Source organism: Arvicola amphibius, chromosome 5, assembly GCF_903992535.2.
Source record: "Arvicola amphibius chromosome 5, mArvAmp1.2, whole genome shotgun sequence".
Classification (NCBI taxonomy): domain Eukaryota; kingdom Metazoa; phylum Chordata; class Mammalia; order Rodentia; family Cricetidae; genus Arvicola; species Arvicola amphibius.
In genome coordinates this window covers 152726545-152745220 of record NC_052051.1, presented here as the reverse complement: position 1 = coordinate 152745220, position 18676 = coordinate 152726545, and the positions used below count along the sequence as shown (strand labels likewise).

Here is an 18676-nt window from a genome sequence, read left to right as displayed (position 1 = left end):
TAACAAAATATTTCATGGTTGGGGTCAGCACATGAGGAACTGTATATTAAAGGGTCACAGTGTTAGGAAGATTGAGAAGCACTGCTCTAATCCCTAATCCCAGTGGTCGGCTGTGGGCTAAAGAAGGAACTCTTCACCCTCCTTCTGGGCCCCCACCGGACTGTAACTGCCCCAGTTTGTAAGCACCGTGGGCTCTGATTCTCAAGAGGCAGCTTTCCCCAGGCTCTCACGTTTATGACGTGCATACCATCGCTTTTCCTTCCGTAGACGAGCTGTTCTGTGTAGAGAGCAAAGCTGTACTACCTAAGTGTTTTCCTGCCGCAAAGAACTGAGGACATTCTCCTCCAGCCACAGGAAATCAAGGGCTCCAGACGCTGACTTTCCGTCTACGTCAGGAATCAAAAACACCTCCATATGGACCTGTCCCTGGGTAGTGAAGAAAGCTAAACTTTTCTTTTCCTGTCAGGGTCTCACTATATAAACCAGATGAGCTCTTCTGCTTCTGCCTCCCAAGCGTGCCCCATCATGCTCGGCTAGACTATTTAAGTGGGCAAATTAGTGCTAGAGATGAAACTGCAGATCTCCTTATGAATTTCACTTTCTGCAATGCTAGGAATTGGGAGTGCTGCCTCTAACACTGAGCAGCTTCCCTATTTCAGTCCATTTGACAAGCGAATTTATTTGTAAATGTAGGTAAGAAATTTGGTTCACTCCTGACTTTTAACAGCAAACAACAGTAGGCACTGCCGATCTGCCAGGTGCCCAGTGCGTGGCCACCACTACCGGCCACAGAGACAGGTGACACAGCCATACAGAGGGACTGCCTGAGTCAGGGAGGAGCTTGTCAGTGAGGTCAGCTCCTTTCTCTTTGAGGATGTGTTCAGAGAGGTGACAGGGAAAACCCAGGACATCGCCAGGGAAGAGAAGAAACAAGAGGAAACTGAAGTAGACGAGGGGCCTTCCCCGGGGTGGAATGAGGATCCTACCCCCATAGAAGCATGATATATATGGACACGGTCTGAGGAGTGGAACGCTACTCACAGGGGAAGGCTTCCACCAATGGTCACTGTGTGTGTATGTTTTGAGACGAGCTCCGCAGGCTGGCCTGACTTGCCGTCTTCCTGTCCCAGCTGGAGTGCAGGAGTGTGTCACATCACACCTGGCTCACTGCGCGATTTTATATGAGGAGTAAGATTAAGACTGGATCCTGCTGTGGGTTTGTCACCTCGAAATTCATACACTGATGTCTAAACCCAGAATCTCAGACCCTGACTTTATTTGGAGTGGTTATCATATGTAATCAGTCAAGATAAGGTTGTACAGAAGGGGGGTGTGACTCAGACAATGTGACTGGTGTTCTTATAACCAGGGGTATTTGAGATATACATACACAAGAAAGCTTGTCAAGAAAATGCAAAGACTGGGACAAAGTATCCTCAATCTAAGGACTAGCAGAGACTTCCAGAAACCTCCAGAGCCAAGGGAGGACAGCGGTCCACAGCCTCAAATGGACCCCAGAACACCTTGACCTCAGGTTCACCCTCGAAGCGGGAGTGTCTTTGTTGAACTACCCAGTCCGTGGCAGTTTGTTCCAACAGCCCTAACAACCACTCGACCCTGGGTTCCACTTCAAGAGTAAAGACATTTAAGTCAGTAAATCACACAGCAGCGACCGACTGTTCCCCACTGCACGTTTATTTGCTTCAGCTGGTTAAAGCCCCGCAACCCTCATCTCAAGGATCCTCCAGCCTCCAGCCGTGTTCTGCTGCAGGCCCTTCCCAAAGGCTGTGAAGAGCTGAGTATTTCTACATGGAGGGATCCCCAGTGTCCTCTGCACAGCCTGTGAGGGCAGTGCTCAGTATCTGTACTTTGTAGAGTAGTCCTTGGGGGACACCACCAGACCCCGACCTTTGCGGGCGCCACGGTACACAGTCTCTATGATGTCAACCATTTCTTGCTTGTCTTCCATGGCCCAATTGATCTTGTTGTTGTTGCCAGTGCCCAGATCAATCATGATATGTTTGTTTCTGAAAGAGAAAAGAGCAGCAATGCTCACAAGAGACTTCCACAAACAAGCCCATTCTCCCTGCTGTTTGAAGCTCCTACAATATCATTTAAAGGCACAAACCATCAAAGAGACCACAGTAAAAAGCCAAATAAAATAAAAACAAACACTAGAAATTATTCCCTAGAAATGCAATGCAGCAGTCACACACTCCTCCCGCACTCTGCTGTATTTCCTATGCATTCATATATATTATATAAAATTTAGATTTTTTTTCGAGACAGGGTTTCTCTGTAGCTTTGGAGCCTGTCCTGGAACTAGCTCTTGTAGACCAGGCTGGTCTCGAACTCACAGAGATCTGCCTGCCTCTGCCTCCCGAGTGCTGGGATTAAAGGTGTGCACCACCACCGCCCGGCAAAATTTAGATTTTTGAACAGGGTTTCTCTACATAACTCTGACTGTCCTAGAACTCACTATATAGACCAGGCTGGCCTCAAACTCAGATCCGCCTGCCTCCGCCTCCAAGTGCTGGATTGAGGGCATACACCACTGTGTCCTGCAATTGTGCATTCGTTTCTTAAGACTATAAAGACCAAAAGACAGTTCTATCACTTGGAAAGATAAGTAGTTTTCCAAAGAGTTGTGCTAATTTTCCTGAAAAGGCAACATGTAACCTTTGCATGTTTTGCTTACAGGAACTTGGTACAGTTTTACCAAAAGCCCTGTAACTGCGAAGTGAGGATGGTGACCTTGCATGCCCTTGCCTGCTGGGACTGGGAAGCAGAAAACTGTTGGGACTAATGAGTCCAGAGAAAGACATTTGATTCTAGGAACTGCTAAGAAAGGTATTTTGACTTTAAAGTGTAGGCTTAAGAATTTGATGCTTTGGAAAAGAGGTTCTGCTTTTGTCTCCACAGACGATGAGAACCTGAGAATTTATTCGAGATTCATGTGGTTTGATTCACGGAAACCTCCTGAAATGTTGCAGTAAATACCCCTAAGAATGCAGCGTCCCCGCTCAGCAGGAAGTAGCCAGACAGACTGACAACGCCTAAATTCCCTAAAAGATTGTTTAAGTGGGGCCCCTTCTGTGGTTTCGGAGCAGCAAGCCTGCTTTCCTGAGTTCCGTTCCACTCCATGCACTGGTTTGGACCCAGAACGAATGCAGCTGGGGCTAGAAGGCAGCTGGAGCAGAGCTTTGCTAGGTGGCTGTGGTGGAAGGCACATTGCCTCAGCCCAGTCGGTGCCTAGCCTGGCAGATGCCACAGCAGTGCCAGGAGTATCAGCAAACGCAACAAGTGCTGGAGCTGAGACAAGCTGGAGCACAGACCCCCTGGGCTGCCCGAGAACGCAGCAGCGGGGCAAGGAGAAGGCAGTGGCAGTTCCAGGCTCTGCATGCCAAAGAGTCTGCGGCAGAGCGAAACTGTGGCCTGAGCAACTGCGGGGATGACCACTCCAGTGCTGCCTTGTTGGTTCGGGTACCAGCCACCATACCACTGCCAGTTAATGCAGCATATGGTCACTTAGCAAGTCCTTCTGAGCCTCTTGGCCAGTAATTTAAACATACTCCAGCTTTGGTTGCAAATACTGCACAAACTATGAAGACTCCTCCATAGACAGGCAACTTCTACAAAAGAGGGCCCGCCTAAGACAGGGAAGGGGCCTCCCAAAGAGGGGTAAGGTTTACTCTTCTGAGATGACCTAAGACAGAAGGGTCTTCTGATTATAAAAAATTTAGGGGGGAGATGTCGGGACTAATGAGTCCTGGCCTTCAGCTGCTCTTCCCTCCTAGAACCTTCTGATTTAAGTTACTAGAAGCTGTGCCTAGCTTAGAGGATCAGAGGATGGGATTTTCACCTGTTGGCCATTGACTGCAGTGTATTTAAGCCTCCATGGTGCTATTAAAGAGGGGCTTTTGGTACCAGTGTTGGAAGGTCTGTGTGTCGGTCTGTCTCTGCGTGTGTATTCTCAACCTCCAGCCTCTTTCCTGAAGTTCACGAACTGGGGTTTAGCGCACAGAGTGCAGACGGGGCTGTGGTGCACGGCAGATCACCTCTAGAGGATGGAGGATAAGGCCCCGCCCCCTGTATTGGAATTTTCTGAATAAAGATGTTAACTCCTGTTGCACTTGCATGAATTTTTCCAAGTTTCCTAAAGATCTATTTTTTCGTTTAATTTTTCACTTCTACGGGATCACACATCTGGTTTCAACTGTAGTCCAGATCATGATCCACTAGTTCTGAGAGCAGCAAAGAGGTCAGCTTGACTTAATTTCTGTGTGTTAAACATTTGCTCTCAGGTTAGCATTCAATGTCCTCGATTATCCTAGGAATGGGGTGGATGCCCACATCGCCTGCTTACTGTTTGTGCTAAGTACCCTGAACATAACTGGTCTTTTACAAACCTGGCAGCCCTGTGTGACTCACACAGGCTCCTTCCTCAGTGATGTCTCCGCAAAGGTCTGTAAAAGAGGAGCCTGACTTCTCTTACTCTGTCCTATACTGCACGTGTGCACTGGGGCATGGAGCGACTGCTCCTCACACTCTCGGTTACAGAGCAAAGAGGAAGTTGATCTTCTGTTCTGAGTACACCAGCTGTCCTAAAGACCTCAAATGTGTCAGCTACGTCCCTGTCTACACATCAACATTGTTCCCTACAACATCCTTCCATGCCCATTACTGCATCTGTAAGACGACCCCCTCCTGCCCCACCTGAACGGAACACCTTGTTTCTAGAAGAGGAAAAAATCTGGGTGCACACTAGGAGTGACTTGAACTTGAGTGCGATATGCTTGTGATTCTAGCAGACTTGACGTCCAAACAAGGAAGAGCTGCCAGCGTCCTCACTGTCAGTAAAATGAGATGAATGGGCACAGGACTGTTAATGAGAAGACTAAATTCCCAGCCTCTGCAGATAATAAGAGGCTGTGATTCTGCAGTGGCAGCTGAACATGTGGCACAGAAAAAGGCCAAGGGCATGGCCACCAGAACTCGTGCTGAGGCCTGGAATGACCATAGGTCAGAGCACTCAGACATAGGAGACAAAGTGGGTGTCTCCCAGGGGTGGGTGGCTTTCTTAGTCTACAGGAGACATCTGAAGCTGGGACACCGCCTCTGTTTAACTTGCACCTTCAAACTGTGAGGTCAGAAAGGACTGTGGAGAGAAGAGAAGCCCCCATTGTGGCTGCAAGAGGCTGATCGACTTGTTCAGTTACAAACACCAATCAGAAGGAGACTTGGTCAGACCCCTTCCCAGAGGAAAAACACAGCTAGGAGGGCAATACCAAGCCATATTACCTAAAAAGTTTGTGTAGCCCTATTGGGTGTGTGTTTCGGGGAAGGGGCGTGTTCCCACCCATTTCCTCTGAACCAGAACTGCTGGAGGCCTCCTTAGGTCTCAGCTTCACAGAGGCACAGATAAAGGGGAGCTGTGCTACTCCACAGAACTCAGGCCATGCTGACTCGAGTGATCTGGACAATGAGGACTGTGGATTGCTGTTCTGGGCATGGAATCTCAAGGGACCCTGGAGACAGTCCTGCTTTGCTTATGGGAAGGATGACAATCTCCAGGAGTAACAGGGAAAATCCTACGATACTTCCCTGTGACCCTGTGACTGCAGAAGCTCTTCTTGCCTGTGACTCTGGCATGGGATACTGTGCAGGACATTCCAGATGTGCATCAAGCTCCTCAGCAGCTGGCTTTAAAAAGGAGATTATCCCAGATGACAGACATTGGATGCTGCCTCCTCCTGGTGGAGGAGCTTTTAAGAGCAGGGCGGCAAGCAAGCAAGAAGCAGCAAGAAGCCTTAGACACCCAGAAGGGCCTCCAGACAATTATGCAACCTACAAGTCAGGCCTGTGACACCCTGGCAGGGAATTAGCTGGCCCTGCTCATTTCCAGAACTGTAAGGTCATAAATGAGAGCCAGCTTACATTGCTAAGTCTCTGTATAAGATGAAGCACATAACCCTGCTTAGCAATCTGGACAGAGCTTTTGGAGGTCTGTGACTATATACCAACTTATTTAGTCATTAGAGGGAAAACTTCATGTCAGCGCCAGTGTGAAATGGAGATGTCTTTCCAAATTTCCAGCAGTGTTTGAGATGATGAAACAATTTTGATTTGTATAAGCAAAGTACTTAAGTTCAGATTTTCTTGAGTGTTATCAAAGCACAGCAAATAAAGTCATAATATTTAAAAGGTGAAGTTACACTTTAAAATGTTATTCATCAACAGATTTTATTTGAAGGCATCGGAAATGCATGCAAGAATGTCTTCCATTTAATTATACTTCACACCAGTTTCTACACAGTATTTCAAATATGTAATCTGTCCCTGAGTGAATGTTGAACCTGTGAAATCATTTAAAAGATTCACATTGACTGCCTTGTAGCAAAAACTGCACAACCTGAGCTCCTTCTCAGCACAAGACTCTGTCCCACCAAACTTCCACACCAACAGTATTCCATAAGGAACCACATGAAGAGAACATACCTGAAGAAAAACATGACAGTACATGGGTCGTACAACTCATACATCTTGTTGAAGTCAGGCACTTCCGTAATATCCACAAGATAAATAACTGCAAAATTTTTAACCTAGAAAGAGATTATAAAAACTAAAATAAAAGATCAAATTGGCTTTCATTTAATAAAGGCAAATTAAAGCAAAAACAAGACTCTGTGTAGCTGGGCATTTTTCAAACCTGTTATTAAATATTTGTCCGTATTGCTGACAGAGGAAAACCGCAGACGCTGCCAGGGTCCTGGTGCTACTTACAGTCTGACATTGCCAAGTCTCTCGCCTACTGTGCCAAACGCATTTGTATGTCTGTACTTTGACAATATCGTTACATGAATTAAACATGCTCTAAACATCCTTATAGAATTCAACCATTCAGTCTCAATTGTTTTTGCTCCAATGCTTGCAAACACTGACAGTTACTATCCCACGAGCAAAATTTTCTATAATTTTGAGGAATTTTCTAGTTCAAATTTATCAGTTTAGAAAAAATTTTAAAAAATACATGAGACTTAAAATCATCTTAAATTGCACTCAGAGGCAACTGCTGTGAATATTTCTGCTAAGTTCTGCCCCACCTTTTCTTAGGTATATTCTAAAACTATACCATTTTAACAAAAATTATTATACTGTATCTATGCCCTGCTTCAATTACAGGCATTCTCACGTAAATTTCCAAAGGCTTTTTTCTTTTTTTCTTTTCTTTTTTTGAGACAGGGTTTCTCTGTAGCTTTGGGGCCTGAACTGGAATTCACTCTGTAGACCAGGCTGGTCTTGAACTCAGAGATCTGTCTGCCTCTGCCTCCCGAGAGCTGGGATTAAAGGCATGTGCCACTACTGCCCAGCCTTATCTATCTATCCTCTCTCTCTCTCTCTCTCTCTCTCTCTCTCTCTCTCTCTCTCTCTCTCTCTCTCTCTCTCTCTCTCTAATCTATCTATCTATCTATCTATCTATCTATCTATCTATCTATCTATCTATCTATCTATCTATCTATCTATCTATCTAAGACAAGCTGACCTCAACTTGATATGTAGCTAAGGATGACTTTAAACTTCTGGTCCTCCTTCCTGCCTGAGTGCTGAGGCTAAGATTACAAGCTGGCATCACACCTGGTTTTCAGTAACATTGGACTTGGAACCTGGGCTCTGTGCATGCTAGGGGAGCATTCTAACCGAGCCGTATCTTTGCCTTCACCAAAAATCGCTTTTTAGCTGCCTAATCTCATCAAACGGCGACACCATATTTTAGCACTCTTTGGTTATTTTCTTCCTGAAATTCTAGGAGTATCAATAAATCCACCATTTATCTTTAAATTTATGTACATATTTCACCATTTCCTAAGGATAAATCTTAAAACTGTCTTAAACACAGAGTGTGATTTGTTCCTTAAAAATGCTCTGTGCACTATATAAAGGCACAACCCAGATGTGATGCCACAGCTGAACTGTGCCCAGGACTCTTCATGTCTAACCCAATTGAGAAGTGACTCTAGGAAGAGGGTCAAGGGGAGGAGCTGGCTCCTAAGTCCACCGCTGCTCTCTGTCAACAGGGACAAGTTTACATGACGACCACTGGGAAACGTGGGGAGTGGAGACGTATATACGAGCCGAGGACACCAGTGACCGCTCGCCCTTACCAGGAGCGGCACCAATCAACAAGCCCGACTACTTTCCTATTCCATTCTTCCTATAAAACACTTTATTAGCATGGGTCTGTGTGCGGGGATGGGGCGTGCCACAGCATGCATGAGGAGGAGGTTCTTCTTTCACAGGGAGATGTCCTGAGGATTGAACTCAGGTCATCAGGCTTATGGGGCGAATGTTTTTACCTGTTAGGTCACCTCTTGCTACACACAAACCTATTCTTAGATAACTGTCTCATGTTATCTTCACAAGAACCTTAAAAGGTTCCTCAGAGACAGTAAAGTCCACTAGCTGGCACCAGGTCATACAAGAGTATATACCCAAGCCCGACTCATGTTCTTTCCTAAACTGCTTATAACGTCCCTGAAGGGTCAATCAATATCGGGGACTTGGTATCCACTTTCCTTAGATGAAGACTAGAATTGCTCAACAGTTAAGGGCTTTATCAAGCCCAACAACCTCAGGACCCTGCAAACACACGATAAGAGAACCGGATGTGAGGGGATCTGGCTGCGACATGTCACCCCACTGACCACCAGGGTTGATAAAGAGAACCAGCTTCCCCCAAGTTGTGCTCTGGCCACATTAGTGCTGTGGAACACACAGCACCGTACAGACAGGATTTTCATATCCTGTATGCTTTGGGTTTGTCTGAGATAGGATTTTATTATACAGCCCAGGATGACCTCAAATTTGCCTCTGTAGTCCAAGGGGACCCTGAAGCTGTGATCCTTCATGCTTTGGCCTCTGGGTGCAGGGATTACAGGCGTGCACTCCCCTCACCTGGCTAGAGCACGTGAGTGCTTTGTTCCTTTTGTGGCACTGGTGACTGAGCCCCAGGGCCCCCAGCCCGCGGGGCAAGCATACTTGCCAATGAACTTTATCTCTGGCGTTTTCTAGTTCTAATTTTGAAATGGGGCCTCACTAAATTTCCCCTAACTGGCCTTGAATTCACTTGAACTCAGGGAAGCCAAGCAGGCCCTGAACTTGTGACTCCTCCTGCCTCAGCCTCCGAGTTCTGAGAGGGTAGGCATGCACCACTGTGCCCATCTTTTAATGACTATCATTCTTACAAGCTACCAGATGGGCAGTGTTTGCTACATGTGGAAGGCCCTAGGTTCTGTCCCCAGTGTGCTCCCCCACTAAGCCACCTACAAAAAACAAACCCTCAACTTAGCTGAGAATGTAGGTCGATGGTGGAGGCACTATTATCTAGCAAAAGCAAGCCCTGGATTGGATTTGACAGAAGCCACAAAGAACAACCCCACCCCGAAATCCGGTTTAGAAAATGGAGGTGGAGTAACATGGCATCCTTTTGTGCAGTGACAGCACAAAGGCCAACTGGAGAAACACCACAGTGACAGGCACTCACTGCACGCCACTGCTGGGAACACCACAGTGACAGGCACCACTGCACTCCCATGCTGGGAACACCACAGTGACAAGCACTCACTGCACGCCGCTGTTGGGAATACTTTGAATATTGGATATTAAATCTACTACCACGAAGTGACAGAACTGACACTTAAGAAGGACGCCACTTGTCTTCAGCTTTGGTGGAGATCTTAAACACAGTACACTGTGCATGTGTGCTCCACTGTCTACACATCACGGCCCACAAGGAGTATGTGCTGTGTACATGTCATGCTGTGGTCCATGAAGGACGTGTGTACATCACTTCCTGCACAGCATGGTGCACAAGGGGAGTGTGATTTTCTATCAATCGCTTCAGAAACCCTTAGCATTGTGCCTCCAGACATCATACACACCTCAGCTGACCTCATTCTTACTGAAAGTATTTCATATCTCACTGAACATCATACCTATGTTGAAACCATTAGCCAGGTCACCAGGACCCAGCTTTCAGAGTAAACACACTCTAATCTGTTTTTATTTAAAAATTAAATAGTTCATCACAAAAGCTGAGGCTACAAAATGAGATTAGTAGTGGAGGCTACATTCCATTTTCTCTTCGACTTGCTCAGGATCAACACATATAGTTAAATACCAACCACACAGCCATTTAAATATGGGGGCATTTTGTCACCAGGGAGAGCATAACCTGTTTGAAGACATGTGTCTCCTGTGTCTTCATGTTTAGTTTAGTCCATCATCATTGGACAAAGACTTCACATCAAACACACCTACTCTAAGGACCTAGCAAACATTTCAGGGCAGATCGGCTCAAGATCGTCTAAAAACCTTCTATATGCAAGGCGCTTGTCTCTCAAACTCTGACTTTCAAGTCTTGGCAACCTTGCAGTGTTTCGCATACAAAGAAAATGAGGCTCGAAAGGATGATGTCGCACCAAGCCCCTTGGAAAAGAGCAGAGCTGAAACTGGACCCAGGTCTGTCCCAAACGCCTCTGGGCGAGACTTCCTGAGCTGTGTCAGGAAGAAATTGTTCCGCTTGAGAAGGTAGAGGCAGAACTGCAGAAGGTGGGAGTCGCTCGGGTAGAGAGAACCCTGCCTATAAAGATGAAGACAGAGCCAGGTGGGAGTCGCTCGGGTAGAGAGCTCTGCTCATGGAGACAAAATCACAGCCAGGTGGGAGGCAGAGGCAGGCAGATCTGTGTTCAAGGTCATCCTGGTCTGTAGAGTGAGTCCCAGGCCACCCAGGACTACAGAAAAACCTATCTAGAAAAACCAAATGGGGGTGGGGGTGTGGCAGGGAGAAAAAGACAAAGACACAAAAGAACAGCCTAATCCCATCATCTAGCTCCTGGAAGGTAAAGCCAAATTAGGAACTCTTCTCTGCAAGGGCTGGGCTCATGAGGTATCCAAGTCCAGTTTGAGAACAATAAGCATGGGGTAATGGCTCCAAGGCTTGGGGTGCACCTGAGGCTGGCTTGAGGAAATTCACCTTGTGGTCACAGGTGGTGTTAATGCTGGGGCTTCAGTGTTAGTGTGGGAGGCCTTAACAGAGCCCACACCAGAATCTCAAACATCAAAACCGAGCCAAAAAGGAGGCACCTGTGCAGAGGCCACTGGGCACTTAAGTCAGCCAGCAGTAAAAAGCTGTGACTGGCTGCTGGGCGCTCATAGATGAAGGCAAACCAGGGAAAAGTTGCGCCAAAGCCCTGAGGCCGGGAAGTCCCCGCGAGACAGGGCAGGAAACGATGACTAGGCAGGTGGGAAGTGTCTTCAGCCTTCCCTCCCTCCTACAGGGTCCTAGAGGGCTCTGAGAAGAGAAAGACATTCACAAGTTGAAGCTCCAGTTCCCTGACAAGCTCTTCTCTTTAAGACAAGGTCTTATTGTGTAGTCCCAGCTGGCCCAGAACTCGCCCTGCACATCAGCTGGCTTGGAACTCAGGATCTGTCTGCCTCTAGCTTCAGAGTTCTGGGTCTAAGAGGTACGTCACTGTCACCACACTGCTTAGCCTGCCAGAGCCCTGCCAGCATCTCCGTGTCACAGAGACACTCTACATTTCATATGCACTACAACCAGGTTACAATAAATGATCAAGAGTGAAGACTGACTCTGCCTTCCAGTGTTAACAGCTAATCCAACGAAAGGTCAGAATACCTTTCAGAGTGAGGATTATTTCGACATCTAGACTCTCTAATGTCCCAAATAAAAATAGAAACTGGTAAGCGGAACCATGTCCTCTCAAAAATGAAAACCTCACCTGTTTTTATAAATAAACACACAGACTTTAATTCAATAACCTTACATAATTTTCCACACTAGATGCTGATTTACGCAAAACCGTAAGTCAGTGAACAAGGAAATAACAGGTCATCTAGAAATGAAGACAGTGACATCCAGTGTCTTCTGCCTTCCTGTGTCTCACAACTTTGAGAGCACCCGAAAACCCCCAAGGGTGGATTTGTCACCTCCACTGAGGTGGCCTCGGGATCAAACAAAGACTAATTAAGGATTAACTAATGAATTCTCACAACAAATGTGTATCCCTTTTAATATTTTTATTGGGGGGGGTTCAGAGATTACAATATGATTTCTGCTTGTCCTTTATTTAAGATCTACAAATTCTGCTTGTGCAGAAGTCCAACACCGATCTCCTTCTTCAACCAAAAGGGAACAGTCTTCAAAGAGGGAGGGAAGGGCATGGGCAATTTCCATAGAAGGCAAGAGTAGGTAACTTCCACCAGACAGAGGCAGAGGGCATAAGGACTAATGATGGTCCTGCTTACTCAAAAATGAAAACCCAAATAATGGCAAACGCTGAAAGCTGGGGAGTTTCCTGAGTTATCGCCACTTCCTGTTTGGCATTCTAGGCAAAACCCTACAGCACACACACAATCAGTACAGGGCAACTGCAGACCAAATACAGTGGCCGGCAGCATGGGAGAAGCCAAGGACGGTGCTGCCATGGCAGTCCTCAAAGTTCCTTGGCTCCTGCATAGCAGCTTGTGTCCTGGAGTGCCTTCATGATTAGGCCATGTGGAAGGCTGCTGCTAAGCGCTGACAATGAGAAGCCATTTGGGTCACTGTGGGTGACTCCAGAGTACATACTGCAGAGCACAGCCAGGGTTCCCAAGAAAACTGTGGCTAAAATGCAAGAACCTACAATGCTCTAGGAGGTGGAATCCAAGTCTTGCGGGCTGTCTTGGATATCAGCGCTGTCTTTGCTGTCACTGCCACTGTCATCTCCGGCCAGGTTCTGCTGACAGGCCTCTTCAGAACCAGGAAGGTGCTGCCCTGATTCCCTTGGAAACTCAGAACCACGGATCTGCCCTTCTTCAGCACCAGCTGCCGTCTCAGCTCCTCCGCCATCTGGGAGAGATCTCGTTTCATGCGTATGCATCTTCTCCATCTGCATAATACTTGGGCTTCCACCTCACTAACCTGAAGTTCACGGTGTTGGAATGAAAGGTGCAGGCCGCCCTGTTGCTCTTCCTCACGTGCAGGGAGAACATACTTGGCGCTGAGTATGTCGGAAGTTCTCGATCATGGCCCGGAGGCCTCTGGTCCATCAGTTTCTGGGCCAGGCCGAGGCGCCGGTGGGAACGTTTCACAGCCAGTGAGGTGATGTGTCCATGAGGGACATCATCGGGGTCCTCCTCCATCTTGGCCAGGACATAGCCCACGATCTTGCCATCCTCATCCTCAGCAATGTAGGAGAGCTGGGGCCAAGAGAGGCCGTGGTAGAAGTAGTACTTCATCTGGTAGTTCTCGGGCAGGCACAGCAGGTTGCAGTGCTGCATGTTCATCAGATCATCGGGCCGAGCACGGCGGATGTTCATACTGGCAGCAGATAGGCCTGTCAGGCTCGAGAACCACAGAGGATGCCAGGAGCACAAGCGACACCAACACCGTTTGCCTCGAGGAATTGACACAAAGCGCATTTCAACACTCAAGAAACAGCACTGTCATCATCAATGTGTCTCTGAAGACTACGGGTTCAACAGAGTCCTGGGTATGGGACCTTAATGTAACTACAGAACCTAATTTTGTACGCATGCTTGCAGAGGCTCTCATTCAGGGTCTTGTCAAGGACTGAAATTCCTTTAGTGAGTACAGGGTCTCTGCCTATGAGGCTATATATACACTCATGTAACAATTAGGTCAAAGTCCTAGCACAGCACCAGACCTCCTGAGCTCCCTGCTAACTCCTGCGCCTTCTTGGATTCTACCTGCAACACCAATGTGTGCAAAGTATCTCAAAACAGGGGCTGCTAGGCCTCTGGCCCTTGCTCCCACGAGGGCTGGAACAGACTCAGCAACACTGCTTCTCCTGCTACCATCACCCAGTTATCAGTCTGCAGGTCACTAAAATTTTCACCTGTGTTTTATATAAAGCTGAGATTAAAATAGATGCCCATTACTTTTTTCCTCCAAGAAAAATCTTGAAAAGTCTAAAAATAAAAGGGAAAAATATTGCTTTGCATAAGCCCAGTATATGTATTTATCACACATTATGGAACTTTTAAAAATTCCATAAAATGCATCATTTGTGCATCCTAACAAGCATGTATCTGAGCCAGGGAAATCCTTCACAAGCCCCACAGTAACACCACAGTGCACACTCTGCTGGTCTGAGACTCCTCATGCAGCCAAGTACCGACTTCCAAAGATCAGCTAACTTAACCATCACTGTCATGCAGAAGACAAGCTCTCAATGGTATTCTTTAAAAGCTCTATAATCTATAAAATATTATTGGTCTTGTACAGCTCTCTAAAATTGTATCATGTGTGGAGTCAGTGCTTTCCTTCACTGATGTGGGTTCCTGTGTGACAATGCCACCATCTGCTGAGCCATCTCACCAGCCACACACAGTATGTCTCTTCCCGAATATAACACATGTCAATATATCCCTAAAGATATTTTAAATGCCATTTGTATGGACTTTTTAACATACAAACTGTCTCACTATTTTTGTGTCATAGTATGAAGGAATAATGATCCCCAGAGCACTTTTGTGGCAAAGTATATTCCTACCCCATGGGAAGAGATCACAGGTACAGTAAATAGTCACATGTACCAGCTTTACAGGCTCACTCAGTAAGCTCCAGAGCTTTAAGGATATCTGCTCCCTGCCACCTTTCTTCCTAACTATTTAATTTGAAACTAGCCCAGCATGAGGTGGAGGTGGGCCATGCAAGGAGAAGCACACTGGCTAATGCAACACATCCCAGAAGACACGGGACACTCAAGTCCAGCCTGACCACGGACTTTTACTCACTTTAAAACAGCTGGGATATCTTCACACAAGATGAGAAAGATCTCCCACTATCTTCCATTTCTGCGGAGGGAGATTTTTAAATAGTTATATTGTTTACACTAAAATCTTTAATTTCAAAAATTTATGTTCCCCCAGGTTCCAGAAATATGAATTTTTATTTCTCTATTATACTATAGAAGTAAAACATTTAATAATCTTTTTAATTTATTTTAAATTACACTTTATTTTGTACAGTGTTCTGCCTGCATGTATGTCTGCAGGCCAGAAGAGGGCACCAGATCTCATTACACATGTGGTTGCTGGGAATCGAACTCAGGACCTTTGGAAAAACAGCCAGTACCCTTAACCTCTGAGTCATCTCTCCAGCTCCCTTTAAGTTACGTTTTTAGTAACTATACTAAATCACAGTATTAAAGGTTTATTAAGGATATGGAAGAGATTGCTTGGTGGTTAAAGAGCTTGCAGGGCCCAAGTTCAGATCACCCCAGAAACCCACACAAATACCAAGAAGGCATGGCAGCCTATCTGTAACTCTAGTCTTGGAAGATGAAAACAGGGGATCCCTAGGGCAAGCTGGCTAGCAAGACTAGCCTTATTGGCAAGCTCTAGTTTTCAGGAAAGACCCTGCCTCCATGGACAATGAGGTAGAGAAGAAGGACTGAGGATCATTGTTAACAAGGCCTTGGGCTACTATCTGCAGGCCTGTGCGTGCAAAGGCACACACACAAAATGGAAAAGAAAGCTGAGGGACACAGCCCACCTGCCTAGCATGCCAGCACCATAAAGTTTTAAAAAAGGGACAAGTGGGGAAGTTATTAAGAATGTACTCAAGATCCAGCAGTGGTTGCACACAGCCCCTTAATACAGCAGAGGACGCAGAGGCTGTGGATCTCTGTGAGTCTGAGGCCAGTTCTGGTCTACAGAGTTCCAAAACAGCCAGAGCAGTTATACGGAGAAACCTTGTCTTGAAAAACAAAGCAAAATGACTTTGGACAAACGAAAAAGCAATTTAAAAGGCTAAAGAAAATATTTTAAAATGAGACTAACGAGCCCATTACCAACAGAACACAAGCCTAGTAGAACTGACAGTTGTCATCTGCACCTGACACAGCACAGTGAGGAAAGAGAACACATCTGGCAAAAAAGTTCTTCTTAGCTGGGGAAAGCCAAGCATGATACCTAGGCACCCTGACAGGAAACCCCACCTACGGTTGTTTCATGCCACCTTCAGGTTAGGACAGTTAAAGAGCAGCTGTCCCTGACTAACAAACTCAACAGAGTAAACTTGCTTTTAGTGCTGCTTCAGCATTTGTTGATGTAAGGGATCCAACCACCTCATTCTTACCTCGGACCTGACTGGCAAGACAGCCAGCATGGGAGAGAAATGCTACCCTCTCACTCCAGCCACACCCTCAGGTCTGCACTGTCCTGGCGTCCAAGAGGAGCAGGGGAGGGATGGCTGAGAAGTACTGCTGCCCTGAATCGAATTTCCACTGAGAGGTTCCTGAATTGCCTGGGACCCTCTTTAACAAGGCTTCCTAGGCCTCAGCCCAAACCAGCAGAGTTCCTGAGACTCTCTTCAGAAGTACTCCCAAAGAAACCTCTGACAACTGAATGTGCCACTGTCCTCGACTATTCTCTCTCTCCCTCCCTCTCTCTCTCTCTCCCCCCCCCCCCCTGTCTGACTCCAAAGAGGCCCTGGCTTCACTTTCAGCACAAATAAATGAAGTAATGCTACGGAAAAGCCATTTGGGAGATAAGAATTACTTGAAGCCAGCTTATGTTAGCATCTGTGAGGGGAAACGAGTTCCATCACTTCTATTAACGTTTACTCTTCTTGAAAACAAACTCTCGGGCTAGGCATGGTGGCCTTCAACTAGCCCTGGGAAGTGGAGGAAGAATCAGGCAGACAAGTTCCAGAGCTACTTATGGAGGCCCTGTCTCATGAAAACAAATAACTATGAAAGAAAACAAAAGATTGAAATTACTTATGGAACAGTATCATTAAACATTACTTTACCATCTTTGCCATTTGCCCTACCGTTATGTTACAAAAGCCTAAGTAAGTCATCCTAAAATTGTCTAAAGGAATTCACAGAAAGAGAGCAAACGTCCTAACCAAAGTGCTTTGGAGGGTCATGCCTCCAAGTCCCAGGGCTTGTGATGAGGCATGGAGAATTAAAGTTCAAGATCAGTCTGGGCTTCACAATAAATCCTTTTTCTCCCTCTCTCCCCAAAAGAAAGAAAGAAAGGTTAAAAAGTTTACTATATTAACCTAGAAGTTCTGGTTTACAAACACAACAAATAAAGAGCCAAGAAAGTAGCAATCCTGTTAAGCTAAGGTACTTAGGTAAGTTCCAACACTCTGGCAAAGCTTGTTCACTATACGCACACAACACAGGAACTCTTTTTCCCTTTTCTTGCTTTTTTTTTTTTTTTTTTTGACTAGGTCTTACGTCCTGACTGGCCTGGAAGTCAGATCTGTCTGCCTCAGATTCCAAAGTGCTAAGGGTAAAAAACGCTTGTGCCACTGCACTGGTCCTAGCAAATTCTAAAAACAAAACAAAACAAAACAAAACAAAAAAAAAAACAAAAAAACTCTATCGGGGTCCACGGTGGTGCGTGCCTGTAATCCCAATAATCTAAGAGGCTGCCGCTAAACGGTAATGAATTCAAAGTCCGTCTCGATTACATACAAGACCTAACTCAGCACAATTTTCTTCCCCAATCATCACAAAAAAAAAAACCCCACATCATCATAATGAGTCACTTACTTTAGAGAAAAATCATAAATCTCTTCAAAGTTTAAGAAACTATTTCCGGCAGAAGCCTTCCCCATACGTGTTCATGAACCCCCCTCTCTCTCCCTCTCTCTCTGTGGGTCAATGGGTCTGCAAGGAACACGGGGCTCAGGCTTCCATCTCGCGTCCAAACCGCGCCGCAGGGCCCAGCAGAACCAATACTGCACCATGCGTTACCTTTTCGGCGATGCTGTACAGAACCTCGTCCATCTTCATGCAAGTGGGGTCCCAGTCGTGTCCGAAACGAATGACGACCACGCGGTCCTCCTCCGACAGGATGGCCTGGTCTACCTGCCAGCCATTGTGCAGATGCGGGAGCATGTACGACATCTTGAGCGGGCCTGCGCGGCCGGAAGCCGCGAGCTGCCTGCGGGTGCAGAGAGCTGTGAGATCGCGACCCCACCCGGGTCCCAGACTCTTCGCCGAGGGCCACCCCCCCTGCGAATCCCGCAGGCCACCGCCACCCGCAAACCTCCAGTCGGGGCTCGGGGCCTACACCGGGCCTCGGCTCGCACCGGGACCACACCCCTGCACCTCCGTCTCCACGGGGACCATACTCCGGCGGCCCCAGCCCCACGGGGCCACACCCGGCAACCTCTAACCTCGTGAGAGCCCACGCGGCCCGACCGCCGGCGACTCCTCACAGCACGAGCGCCCTCCCGCGCCCCGGAACCTCCGGGAGTACGCACTGACGTTGTCTATCGCTGCTGCGCAGGCGCACGCTTGCCCCGCGCGCATGCGCGGTGAGGACGCGGGCGAGCCGCAGGCGTGGTTACGGCCACTCGGATGCTTGCCCCGCGCATGCGCGGTGAGGATGCGAGGGAGCCTCAGGATCGGTTACGGTCACCGGAGCTGTCCTTGGGTGTCTGCGGAGGGCTGCACTGCAGTAGCGGTCCGTGAGGGCATGGTTCCCGCTTTCTTGGCCTCTGAGGAGGGATGGCCGTGTCTAATCTATCTAGTACTGTGAGGTGGTGGTTTGCCTCTACTTTTTTTTTTTTTTTAGTTTTTGTTGTGCTGAGAAATATGCCAAGTCTTTGACCAAACTTCAGCCATGCTCT

General features: G+C 47.1%; 1 protein-coding gene and 1 pseudogene across 4 annotated transcripts; both read right to left on the bottom strand.

Moving 5' to 3' along the window:
* Positions 1 to 1674: 1674 nt before the first annotated feature.
* Positions 1675 to 18347, bottom strand: Txnl4a (thioredoxin like 4A). 4 transcript variants are annotated; one of them, XM_038331158.1, is made up of 4 exons: positions 18221 to 18347; positions 17796 to 17985; positions 6499 to 6602; positions 1675 to 2027 (listed from the first exon to the last, which is right to left on the bottom strand). In XM_038331158.1, the coding sequence occupies exons 2-4, from the start codon at positions 17946 to 17948 to the stop codon at positions 1856 to 1858; spliced, it is 429 nt and encodes a 142-aa protein (XP_038187086.1). In that variant the 5' UTR covers positions 17949 to 17985; positions 18221 to 18347; the 3' UTR covers positions 1675 to 1855. The 4 variants fall into 4 exon arrangements, with proteins under 4 accessions (XP_038187086.1, XP_038187087.1, XP_038187090.1 ...); XM_038331159.1 differs by lacking the exon at positions 18221 to 18347 and adding an exon at positions 14818 to 14877 and having other exon boundaries at positions 17796 to 17872; XM_038331162.1 differs by lacking the exon at positions 1675 to 2027 and adding an exon at positions 14818 to 14877.
* LOC119815025 lies at positions 12078 to 13377 on the bottom strand (annotated as a pseudogene).
* Positions 18348 to 18676: the final 329 nt, after the last annotated feature.

Bases quoted from the DNA above. Each gene is read 5' to 3' on its own strand.
- Txnl4a (XM_038331158.1), bottom strand. From the start codon at position 17,948: ATGTCGTACATGCTCCCGCATCTGCACAATGGCTGGCAGGTAGACCAG. The intron at 6,603-17,795 runs GTAACGCATGGT...ATCTCTTTCTAG, and splicing joins TGTACAGCATCGCCGAAAAG to GTTAAAAATTTTGCAGTTAT. The intron at 2,028-6,498 runs GTATGTTCTCTT...TTTCTCTTTCAG, and splicing joins ACTGTCATGTTTTTCTTCAG to AAACAAACATATCATGATTG.